This window comes from Pipistrellus kuhlii, unplaced genomic scaffold, assembly GCF_014108245.1.
Source record: "Pipistrellus kuhlii isolate mPipKuh1 unplaced genomic scaffold, mPipKuh1.p scaffold_m20_p_3, whole genome shotgun sequence".
Classification (NCBI taxonomy): domain Eukaryota; kingdom Metazoa; phylum Chordata; class Mammalia; order Chiroptera; family Vespertilionidae; genus Pipistrellus; species Pipistrellus kuhlii.
Window position 1 is genome coordinate 76270990 of NW_023425529.1, and position 12720 is coordinate 76283709.

Below are 12720 nucleotides of genomic sequence, written 5' to 3' on the forward strand. Positions count from 1 at the left end.
CCATCTGTGGCTATTGGTGCTGCCATTTTTGTTGTGGAGTGATGGTTAATTTGCATATTACTCTTTTATTAGATTGGGTACTAAAGGCCAGGTGAATGAATTCATTTACCAGTGGGGTCACTCAGCCTGGCCTGTGGGATTGGGTCAAAACTAGCTCTCTGACATCCCCACAGGGATTCCAGATTATGAGAGGGCATAAACCAGGCCAAGGGACTGCACCAGTTCATGATTGGGGCCAAGGAGGGATGAGGGAGATTGGCCAGCCAGAGAGGGACCATGGGAGGGCTCCAGGGCATGTACAACCGTCTTTCTCAGTCCTGATTGGGCCAGACCCCAGAAGCAAGCTAACCTACTGGTGGAAGAATCTGCCCCCTGGTGGTCAGTGCACATCATAGAGAGTGGTTGTGCAGCCTTAGCATATCATTAGCATATTACGTTTTGATTAACTGAATGGCTGACCCATCAACCAGACACTTAGCATATTAGGTTTTTATTATATAGGATATTATTAATTTCAGAGTGAAAGGGAGAGGGAGAAAGAGATAGAAACATCAATGATGAGAGAGAATCATCAATTGGCTGCTTCCTGTATACTCCCCACTGGGGATCAAGCTCTCAACTGGGCATGTGCCCTAATCAGAAATTGAGCCATGACATCCTGTTTCATAGTCCAATGCTAAATCACTGAGCCACACAAGCTGGGCAAGATAAATATGTTTTTTAAAGTCTCATTTTCTAAAACTTTTACATACATTCAATGTTTTTAATCCTGAGATATATATATTATTTTTGCTTAATAGTTAAGCAGTGATTCCCAAGATCTTATTTTTTATTATTGCACATAATCATAAAACCAACAGGAATGAGAATAATAGCAAATATCCAAGCCAGCAGTGAGATTTAAACACTGTGATATCAGATGTTCAAAATATAATTTTCATATAATTTTAACTTTGGTCCCATTTCCTTGCTCACACCTTGGAGTTTTCTGTGATAAAAGTGATAAAGAAATATTTTTTTTATGTTAATGAGATAACTTTTGGAAAATAGCCTAAGGATAGTAGGCTGGTTGTCAGGACTACCAGCAATGTGAATAGTGGGTTGAAATTTTCTATCCCCTATACCACCACCTCTGGGAGGGGAGAGGGGCTAAAGATGGAGTTCAATTGCCAACAGCCAATTATTTAATCAATTATGTCAATTTAATGAACTCTCTATAAAACCCCAAATGCACAAGGTTCAGAGAGCTTTCAGGTTGGTGAACATGTGGTGATCCTGAGAGAGTGGCATGCTTAGAGAGGGCATGGAAACACCATGCTCTTTCCCCAGACTGTGCCTTATGCATTAATTCTGTCTGACTGTTTCTGAGTTATATCTTCCTTTTTTTTTAAATCCTCACCTGGTGATGTTTTTAGTGATGAGAGAGAGAGAGAGAGAGAGAGAGAGAGAGAGAGAGAGAGAGAGAGAGAGAGAGAGAGAGAGAGAGAGAGAGAGAGAGAGAGAGAGAAAGAGAGAGAAATATCAATGTGAAAGTGAAACATTGATCATTTTCCTCTGGTACTGCCCTGACAGGAAGTCAAACTGGAAACCCTGGTACAGAGGATGATGCTCCAAACAACTGAGCCATACCATGTAGAGCTGACTTATAACCTATATAATAAAGAGATAATATGCAAATTGATCATCACTCCAACACAAAGATGGCTACCCCCATCACAAGATGACCACCACAAGATGGCCGGCATGGGAGGGAAGTTAGGGGCAATTGGCCTGGCAAGGGAATAGTTAGGTGTTAATCAGGGGAGTGGTTAGAGGGTGATCAGGCTGGCAGGCTGAAGAAGTTGGGGGCAATCAGGCAGGCAGGCAGGTGAGCAGTTGGGAGCCAGCAGTCCTGGGTTGTGAGAGGGATGTCCCTGATTGGAGAGGGTGCAAACTGGGCTGAGGGACGCGTACATCCCCAGTGCACAAATTTCATACACTGGGCGTCTAGTCCTTTTATAATAAACTAGTGGCCCTGTAATTGAAAGGAAATTAATTAGAAGAAATATTTTTATATCGCTATTCACCCTTTATCTATAATAGAAGTGTCAACCAAATTCATGATCAACAATGAAAAATGGAAGCACATGCATACAATGGTGCTAGTGCAAGTTTTATATGTGTTGCACATTCAAGAGTCAATTTAGCCTTTTATAGATATAGAACAAACTTACCTAATCAAACCTGCTTTCTGATATAGCTAAACTTTTACCAACCCAGTGAAGCACCTCAACTTCTCTTTCAGGCAGTTGTCAGCAACACAGCAGTAAATATCAACATAAAACAGATTATTATTTATAGATGATGTAGGGAGAACAAAGGGCAAAATACTTAACTGCAGCAGTATTTAACTATATTCTGTGCAGTGAGAAAACCTTAAGTTATTTTCAAGGTCCACCATTTCTTACGTCTTTTCAGTTGGGTCAAGTTCCTAAACTTTCTAAATCTCCATTTTCCGGCTAATGAAAAGAAAATAAGATTTCACTGAGTTGCCTATTTACCTACCCCAGTACTTCTGTGAGGATCAAATGAGATGAGGCATGGCAAAACATTTCACAGACATTTGGTTGCAGGGTAAAGTGTTTCCACCTGGCTAAAGTGTTCCTGGGCTGAAGAAACTGTAAGGAGGCTAGTTATTGCTAGGGAGAGGAAGCTGGGGTTTGCTATGTGATGTCATTACCCAGATGGTGGGAAGGACACTTAGCATATTTAGCTTTTATACATATAGACTAGAGGCCTGACACAGGAAATTCATGCAAGAGTAGGCCTTCCTTCCCCAGGCTGCTGGCACTGGCACCTGGGACTCGGGCTTCCCTCATAGCTCCAGCTTCTTCCAGGAGGTCATCTGGTTTAATTAGCATATTGAGCTTTTATTACCAAAGATTGGTAATATTGAGAGTAAGCAAGTTTCCTGACTTCTGTGAGCTAGTCTATAAGTAATCAATCATGAGGAGCAGGTGTTGGAAACCTCTATTTTATATCCAGTTGTTTAGAAGTATAGTTAAGGACCTGGGATTGCTAGTGGCATCTGAAGAAGGGATACAGTCTTAACCAGTGGAATCTGACACTGTCTCCAGAATGAAAGTGTCAAAATTGAATTGAATTGTAGGATATCCACTTGATGTCCAGAAAATTGTTTGGTGGTGGTGGTGGGGAACTCTCTCACTTCAAGAATTAGAATTGGGATCTGGACACATAATGTAAGGTTGTTTAAAACTCTTTGTAAGTGGATGTTAAAAGCAGATAATTTATTTAATGGGAGACTCCATTACATGAGTAATATAATGCAGATTAGAGATGTGTTGTTTTTTTTTTAATTTTAATCTAATACAGTCATGCATCACTTAATGAGGATATGTTCTGAGAAATTTGCCTTTAGGAAATACTGACGTTGTATGAACATTATGGAGTGCACTTACACAAACCTAGATGGTATAGCCTACTACACACATAGACTACATGGTATAGCCTCCTGCCTCTAGGATATACACCTGAACAGCAAATTATTGTATTTAATACTTTAGGCAACTGTAATTCAATGGTAAGCATTTGTGTATTTAAACATAGAAAAGGAACAGTAAAAATAATACGGTACAAAGATAAAACATGATACACTTGTACAGGGCACTTACCATTAATGAAGTTTGTAGAACTGAAAGTTGCTCTGGTTGAGGCAGTGAGTGAACGGTGAGTGGATATGAAGCCCTGGGACTTCACTGTATACTGCTATAGACTATATTCACACTGTACATTTAGGCTCTATTACATTTATAAAACAGCATAAGATTAAATCTAACACAAGAGAAAATTATGCAATCAAGAGACATGAACAGGAGGTGTATGAAGCTGCCATAACATGGTATTCTCTTTTACAGGAAACTTTTTGTTTAATAAGTAAAAAATAATACATCCTAAAAAAGATAAGAAGTATAGCATAATAAATACTTAAACCAATGACCTATGTATCATAATTACAAAGTATCTACTATACATAATAGTGTGTCTATACTTTTATATGACTGGCAGTGTGATAGATTTGTTTACACAAGCATTACCTCAAACACAGGAATAATGTGTTGTGCTATGATGTTATAATGGCTATGACATCACTAGGCAATAGGACATTTTCAGCTTCATTATAAACTTATATAAGACCATCATCGTATATGTAATCCATCATTCACTGAAATATTATTATATGTTGTATGACTGTATCTTATATATGAGAGATGAATTTTATAAGAAGTCAAACACAGTGATGCCATTTGCTATGTTTTATTTTACTATTAGCTTGTTAAACATAACATGCAAATAATAAAAAAAGAAACATACATATGATTTAAAGTAAAAAATAATTCTAGAAAGTTTTTCTAGGTAACTAAATAAATTTTTAACACTAAAAATTCTGCTTTAAATGTATGTGGCTTCATGAATTTTGTTTAGTATTTCACAAAATCATTGGTCTCAAAATTTATCACCTGATTTTCAGCTAAACACATTTGAGCATATTAAGGTAATTTGATTAAAGACAGTAAACATCCATATTTATGTATTCTATACTTTTGGGCACATTAAGTTAAGATTTAGAAATTGGAAAACTCGGCTGACTTCCACGCAGACAGTAAAAGGCTTTGCACATCATTTGACAGTAGAGATGTAAACACTAAATTTACAAATAAAGCATTGTTTGTTGTATATGTGTGAGCATGTGTCTGTACTTGTGATGAAATAGGCCTGCTTTTCATCTTTTCTGTGTAAAAAAAATTAGTAAAATGTTTACAAAACATTTTTTCTAAGAATTTAAAATTCATGGAAAGAATAAACAATAAAAATGGACACTACGAAAACCAACACACAAAAATAAGATGTGGCTCCAGGATACACCTCAATATAACTGAAATTAATTAACAGTGATTTCATTTGCTACACGTAAGCATTCATACATATTAGCAGGCAGACTAGTATGGGTGATATTACGGTTGCCATCTAAGCGCAAATGCTTGATCTTGGAATAGGATAATGGTCCCAGGATCTTACAGAAGCTCTTTACATCAAGCTCTGGAAAATAGAGAACAAAATATTTTAATAAATTTTTTATTACATGGCTTAAAATAGTCATTAATTTTTTCCAAGACTATAATAATAACATAGGATTTCTCCTCTCCCCCCTCCCCTTTTTTTAAGTCACTTATTTGGTGGATCTTTGAATTAAAAATTACTAACAAAATATTTCAGACTACCAAATGATACAGAAATATTTAGTAAAATAACTATGGTGGGTCAGGACAGACAATTAAAATTTTCAAAGAACAATATTTATTATAAGTTCTTAGATTAGAAAGACTTAGTGCGTAATATTATCTAAGAATTTTAAAAAAGATTTAGACTGAAGATATGTAAAATTTTGTGCTGTTGTATGAATCATCTCGCCAATATAAGCATCCTGAGCTTATACATCTAGAAATAGAGGGGTTGACTAGAAGACCTCTAAAGAATTTTCCAACTGGTACACATCATGACAGATTCAAAACCCCAAGGCAAATCCAAGTCATGGAATGACCACCATCTGAGCCACGTACTTTATTGTGGTTAGAAAGCTGCCACAAGAGAAAAACTGCCTTAGTTTTTAAGGGAAACGAAGATTGTTACTAGATTGCATGGTTTATGTGTGTACGTAGAAGCCATCTATGTTTTGCTCAAGTCTATTTCAGATTAACCTTATCTGGTTCTTTGTCTTGAAATTTTCTTTTATTCTCAAATTCTAGTCAACAGCGACTTCAGTGGAAGCCCAAACACACTCTGCTCCTTATCTCTATGATGTTGTCTTAAATAAATCATTAGTCAAATTGCAGAGATCTTTGTTATGGTACCTACTAATAAGGAAGTATGGAACAAGGGGACAAAACATGGCCTTAGGCCTATATTCATTTTCTGCTTTTGCCATTTACCAAATGGGTGACTTTAAAATATTGATGTGATTTTCTTATTAAACATAATATATCCATCACACTGTGCTGCTTGAATATTAAATTAAGGTATGCAAAGCACCTCACAGAGTATTAGCACATGATATATACAATAATTATGAGGTGTGTTTTTTTGTTGTTGTTGTTGTTTTGTTTTTTGTTTATATGGTGTGTGTGTTTCAAATTATGCCACCATAGAAAGGTCTGTGATTAAGCTAGTGCCTTAGACTTGCAAGTCTGAAATATGAGAAATAGTTTTGGCTATAGATTTCCTAATAGTAGAGAAACATAAAGGGAGTATTTTATCTAAGAAAATGTAGACAATTGGTATATATAATTATTACATGTCACAATAAACTAAATCATAGACATGCATGCAAAGACAAACGACAACAACACCTGCAATGTATATAGCTACATGTCCAGGTTAAGAAAGGAAGGGCACTATTTATTTCCGAATGACCATATATGCTGGGCACTGTGGTTTCTATCTCAGCTTGACACTGAGTGCCTGTCAGCATCTCACTCATAGACCACCTTTCCCATCTCCCACATTGGCTCTTCCTTCTCTCACTCACATAATGAGGCCTGATCTTTACCCCTCCAAATTCTCCTGCATCTCTATCTCTTTCCTTTATTACTTTAAAGAATGAGGTGACCCTGACCCTGATGCTAATCTCCACCCACCATGTCTAACAGGATTTCTTCAGCCCTCAAACATCCTCAAACATATTAAACCCCATTAGCGTGTTGGCTAGTCTAAGTAGCCATCTTCTTGACCATAAATGTTTATAATGCGGGATCCTACATTGCCAGATAGTTAGTTTTTTACTAGAAACAATTGTAAGCGTCCAGTTCTGATAGCTTGACTGTGTATGTATGATAAGCAAGTTTTCTGGATATAAGAAAAAGCATGTGGCATTTTAGAGTTGGCAATCATGGTCTCCTTTATGAGAACACGATAACCATCTAGGAGTTACAGGAAACTTGTAGAATCACAAAGTATCAAATTAACAAGGCACAGTGCAATTTTTCTAATAGGAATATCAATACTTTTATCAAGCATTACAAGACAACCAACTTTCATGGCATAAAGATGCTCAAATTAAATAGATTATTTAGCAGATACAATTGTTTATGTGTGAATCAGTGTTTTTCACTTGATTTTTCTTTTAGCAAGTTTGTCCAAGACCATTGGTTTCTCTTCTGCCAAGCTCTGTTAAAGAGAGAGGTGGGGGGTAGTAAATGTACATTTCCCACCAAAATCTGTATTGCTCAAATTGAAAAATACCCCAGAAGACAAGGAGAGGGCATAAAGAGTCCAAGTAGATCAGGTCAAACTCCCACCCACAAAATAAATGAAAAATAAACTATGTCAGCAAGAGAAAGGAAGGAGAAACTGTGGAAAAATCAAATGGGGTGGAGGACAGTGTATAAGATGAGGAGCACTGTAATACTATTTTTAAAATATTCCAAATCCTTATCATGTACCTTCCCTCCTTAATCTTCGTTAGAGTCTCATAAGAACATTGGGAAGCCTCACACACCATACCAGTGATAACAGAGATAGATGATGGTCATGATTACAGAATACCTTGTTGAGTCCCAAGTAAAGATGTCAGAGAAGACCATGAGGATATAAGGGCTGCTCTGAGGATAAGCAGGAGGGAAGCTTGAAAGCCTCTGCTAGCCATGCCTGTTCTGCACTCATTTGCTCCCCCTTCAGCTAGATCTTACAAATAAATCAAAGTAGGAGACAAACCCAAGTTATGGAGAAGGAAAATAGTAGATAAATATCAAGCAATGACACAGTAGGATTAATTAGCTCAGAATATTAAAGCTGAGGAAATTAATGATTAAATTCTATGATCCTAATGGTTTCTTATCTGCACACTCCAAAGAAAGGCCAGATATTGGATAAATAACTAAGCTATAATTTTCTATATTTGAATTAGAGGGATATTTTATTGGCATTTTAATTAATTGTTAAGTGGAGCCAGATGCAATCAATATTGGTGTCACACAGCTTACGTGTTTGAAAACATGCAAATACATCCATCAAACACAAGCACAGCTTTCTACTTACTTTCAAGTTGGTTGACCTCCAGGTAATAGTTTTCTAGGTTTTCATTGACAGTGGGTATGTTTTTCAGCTTATTATAGGAGAGATCCAGCTCAAGCAGAGATGATACATTAAAAGAATTTCCAGGTATTCCACTATCGGCCAATTCATTATGAGATAAACGCAGATACTGCAGTCCCTTGAAACGCTTGAAATATTCATCAGGAATGTTGTTGATCTTATTGTTGTCTAAGTAGAGAGTTAGAAGAGATGTTGGGAGATCAGAAGGCAGTTTGGTCATCTGATTGAAGCTCAAATCGAGGTACTCGAGTGACTTAAGGCCTTTAAAAGCACCTGCCATGCCACCTTCTTTCAGCTGATTGTGCTGAAGATGGATGAAGGTCAGGTTTACCAGTCCTTCAAAAGAGCCGAGATTTGTGATCTTGTTATGAGAAAGCTGCAGGTCCTCCAGAGACTTGGGAAGTGGGCCCACAGATTGTGTCAGGTTGTTGTAATTTATATGCAGCTTCTTCAGTTGTTTTAGTTTAGAGAAAATTTTCCCTTTTATCTTAGAATTTTCTAGATGGTTATGATCTAGAATGAGCCACTGTAGATCGGTTACATTTTCAAAGGCCTTTTCATCAATGTGGTCAATCTGGTTATGCCTCAGGTAAAGGTACTTGATTCCAGGAGGCACCATTGGCACACTCTTCAATTTCAGCTCATCGCAGTACATGGCCGAGGGATAGCTTGCAGGGCAGTTACATTCTGGGGCGCAGTTTGGAGATGACTGCCCATATATTGGTAGTGGAAAATCGTAATATTCATAGTAATAATGGCTGCTGGCGCCACTGATTAGTGCCAATAGCAGAGTAAATGCACCGAGATTCATTTTTGACGAATGCTTTGAATCCTAAGTGGAAACACATTATAAAATAGTATATGTTCAGTGAAAGCATATTCGACTTACAATGTTAAATTCATTAGAAAATGTGTATTATATTGTTTTGTGTTTTTTTAATGCATCTAAAGATGTATTTTTAATTTTTATTTAAGCATGAGGTTTAAGATGTATGTGCACCACTTGTGAGGTTGTGAACAGTTCAGGGTTAGATTGCATACACATGCGCCCCCTACTGGGAAAGCCAGGCCTAACCTATCCAGTCAATCTCTCCAGTTCCTTCCTTAATTCAATGATTTTCTGTAAGAGGTGTCTGGGTAGTGCCCATTGACCACCATGCTAAAACACTACCTCAGAACATCCTTCAAAACCACAAAAAATGAAAATGAGGAGACAATTGTAAACTGCATTTTTTACCCTAGCATTCAACATCATTAAAACTGTCTCATTAAGAAGACCCTTACTGGGGACATGAGCAATCTGTGGTTTTGCTTGAAGGAAAGCTGTTCTTAACTTGTGTGGCCAGAGATGGAGGGTGTCAGGAGGGAGGGATGTGGGAGAGGGGAGTACATTCCTTTAAAAATGTCTGGTTATTGTTGTTGGTTCGGAGGGGAGGTAACAGAATTCTTAGTGAAGTGTGCATGGATATTATTTCAACTTTTGTTTAGCATTCCATACTTTCAGGCACATTACAGCACTGTGTTCTGAAATTAAAATTTAGTATATAAGTTTTAGTAAAAAGTAATGTTTATTAATCAGAGAAATGTCACAAATTCTAAAGACTTTTTAAACCTAGAAAGAGATCCAACTGAATAGAAAAATGATATTCTTTTCCAAGTTTTGAATTAAAGTTTTCCTTTCTGTCAATGACTCACAAGTTCTCTACCTTCTTCATGCCAAAATTTAAGAAGGCATGGTTCACTTACTTGGCTATTAGTGCTCTTACAGAGTAGAAGTGGGACAGACCTGGGCATTGAGCAAAGTCTGTATTTTATAGTGGCATTAGAAGCCACGGAAGAATGGATAAAATTGAGAATGTAAATTAAAAACAAATTGTAATAATGATCTATTAAGAATATGTTTCTAAAGTCAGGCTCAATAAAGTATATTTTAATTGTTTGGAGAGTACAAGGTCAGAAATTTAGATAAAGGACTATAGCATATCAGAGTTGACCTTTCCTAGAGTGAAAGCTATGGCTGGAGGAGAAATTGATAACTCTGAGAGGGAAATTCTTAATGTGAAGCAGGACCTACATGCCATAAGGTCCTTCTTCCTGTGACAGGTATGGGGTAAACTTTTGGATTGAGGGAGTTTGGGATAAGTAGGATTTTTTAGTATTAGGAAGTTTAAACACCTTTGCTTTAACTTGAAATTACAAGGCTCTTTATTTTAGCAGATGAAACACTAAAAAAGGTGTTAGAAACAGTAATAGCTAACCCAATGTATTTTGTAACTATATTTTTAACTAACTTATTCCCCAAGATAATGATGGAGTCATTTAATTTAGTTGACAAGGCTTGGCAATGAGCACAATTAATATTGCAATATAAGGCATAGTATGTTAATGTTGTAAAGATTTGTCTGGCTTTATTAATAAGCTTTAAGTTTATTTAAGTATACACTAAAATAGACATGGTAACTATAATGTATTAAATAGTAGTGAAAAACATGCCTTCATATTTTTTGGCAGAATGAATCCAAAGAGTGTTTGTAGCTATATAAGGACTCCACTATGAACCAAAAGTGCACTTTATTTACTTCCCTCCAAATTTTTTCAAATTCCTGTGGTTATGGAGGAAATGTTTTTTTTAAACAAATGTTTCCTAGAATTTCTTCAAAACATATCAATTTTAAAACATACATCCAAAAAACAAATCTTGAGAATTAACAAAATAGAAATAAGTAATCCAAAAGAGGGTCTGTCCTTAAGCTCACATTTTATAACAACATAAAACATTTATGGCAAATTGTCACAAACTATAGCAATGTGTTTGTGGCAAAAATATTAATACTGCTTAAAATGACCTTTTTTGCTGCAAAATTCATTGTAAAAAGGCTAACATACATCACTCATTAACATAAAATGACAAATATCTTCATTGCCAAACATTTTTACTGTCTAGTTTAAATATTTTCTCATTCCAACCCTGAAACTTTTTATAACTTCCTTTGTCAAGCAACACAGCACATATTGTAAAAACTTTATCTTAAATCCATAAGTCATGGAAAACATATTAAGAAAAGTGTGAGAGTAAATGCTCAAAAGTATGGATTTGCTGTTGAATAGCAATTGGCAAAGTTGCTCTAGAACTTTTTTCTGTTCCTATTACAATAAACACTGTCCCAAACAGTCAGCATCCCCAGTGCTATAGTTAAAACAGCACTTACCTTACTGTCTTGACTCTGCTTTCGTTAATTCTTAAAGCAGATGCAGTATGGACAAGAATCCACTAATATATGCTGTAAACTCTGTCAGGACTGGACTGGCTGCCAGATTCCTAGTGATACAAGAGCTGGAGGGGGGAGACCCAGCCCAGTCACGCCAGTCTCTGAATGGAGTTATGTCATTGTGGGATCTTGTGGTGTGGCATGTAAATGCTCTGCTCTCTAACGAAGTGCAAGTGGACTGGTGAGCAAGGACAGCCCAGTACATTCCCTATGGAATGGGAGAGCGATACATGCTTAACTAGCCCAAATGTCACAGCTTTTAACCAAAATATGAGTCCTGCTGCAAGGGAGGCATCTAGAGTGAAAACATTTTTATTACAAAGCTCTTTACTTCTGTACACTGTGGCAAAAATTAAATATCATTCTCTCAGCCAGCTGTCATGTTCACCTAAAGGTCTCATAAAACATAAACAGAATAATTTCAGGAAAATGCAAATGGACAGACTCAGAGGAACTGAATTCATTTTGCCTATTATTCCTGAAATCTATATTGATTTATTAGTACTAACAATTTTTTGGCCAGGAGAGTAACTTACATTAGTTTCTGAAATATAAAAATACTTTATTTACAGCCTGAGACAAATGATAGGTATCAGCCTTTCCAGCTTCTAATATGAAGGGAGCATGCTGTATGCTTTTCAGGTCTGGAACCAATCAGCAATGTTCTGCCTGTTTCTCATTTTGTGGATTTAATTTAGGAATTCATCCAAAATCTTACTTAGGGATAGTATTCTATAGCTTACTGCCAAAAACCATAAAAGAGCATAAAAAAATGTATGCTAAAATATCACAGAGCAATGATCTTTCACTCTGTCATTGCATGCCAGGGATATACTTTTCAAAACTAAAAATTATGCAACATTGTAATCTCCCAAAGGCCTGGTTTGATATATCTTTTGTTGTCAGTTTCTGATGCATGCTTCTAGATCTACTCATTTGCTTGTCTATTTTATTTTGTGGTTGTATCAGCTGTATTTATAGGAGTGTTTTCCTCCAAAAATTTCATTTATTCAGGTTTATAAGAACTCCTAGAAATATATATTTTAATATAAGTTGCCACATTGTAAGAATTTTCCCTTTAAAATAATTTAAATATGTCACTTTTTAACTATGAAACATATGAAAAGCTATTTAATTTTCATTACCACTAATGTTTTTGCTTGAAAAAGTAATATTGGAGTATATGCCTTATTTTTGTCATAGAATCATTAGGGGAAAAAATTTTCTTAAAAGTAAATAGAATGGTGAAGTGATTCATAGTATATTTTATTATTTTATTAGGAAAGTTATAGAAAGACATTAG

General features: G+C 36.1%; 1 protein-coding gene across 1 annotated transcript; it reads right to left on the bottom strand.

The window, feature by feature from the left end:
• Positions 1 to 3573: 3573 nt before the first annotated feature.
• Positions 3574 to 11613, bottom strand: LUM (lumican). The gene is made up of 3 exons (XM_036457642.2): positions 11358 to 11613; positions 8092 to 8980; positions 3574 to 5097 (listed from the first exon to the last, which is right to left on the bottom strand). The coding sequence occupies exons 2-3, from the start codon at positions 8957 to 8959 to the stop codon at positions 4940 to 4942; spliced, it is 1026 nt and encodes a 341-aa protein (XP_036313535.1). The 5' UTR covers positions 8960 to 8980; positions 11358 to 11613; the 3' UTR covers positions 3574 to 4939.
• Positions 11614 to 12720: the final 1107 nt, after the last annotated feature.

What these genes read in the sequence shown, in the direction of transcription:
- LUM (XM_036457642.2), bottom strand. Translation starts at nt 8,959, where the DNA reads ATGAATCTCGGTGCATTTACTCTGCTATTGGCACTAATCAGTGGCGCC. An exon ending in GGAGGTCAACCAACTTGAAA is followed by an intron (nt 5,098 to 8,091) that starts GTAAGTAGAAAG and finishes TCTATTTTCCAG; the next exon opens with AGCTTGATGTAAAGAGCTTC.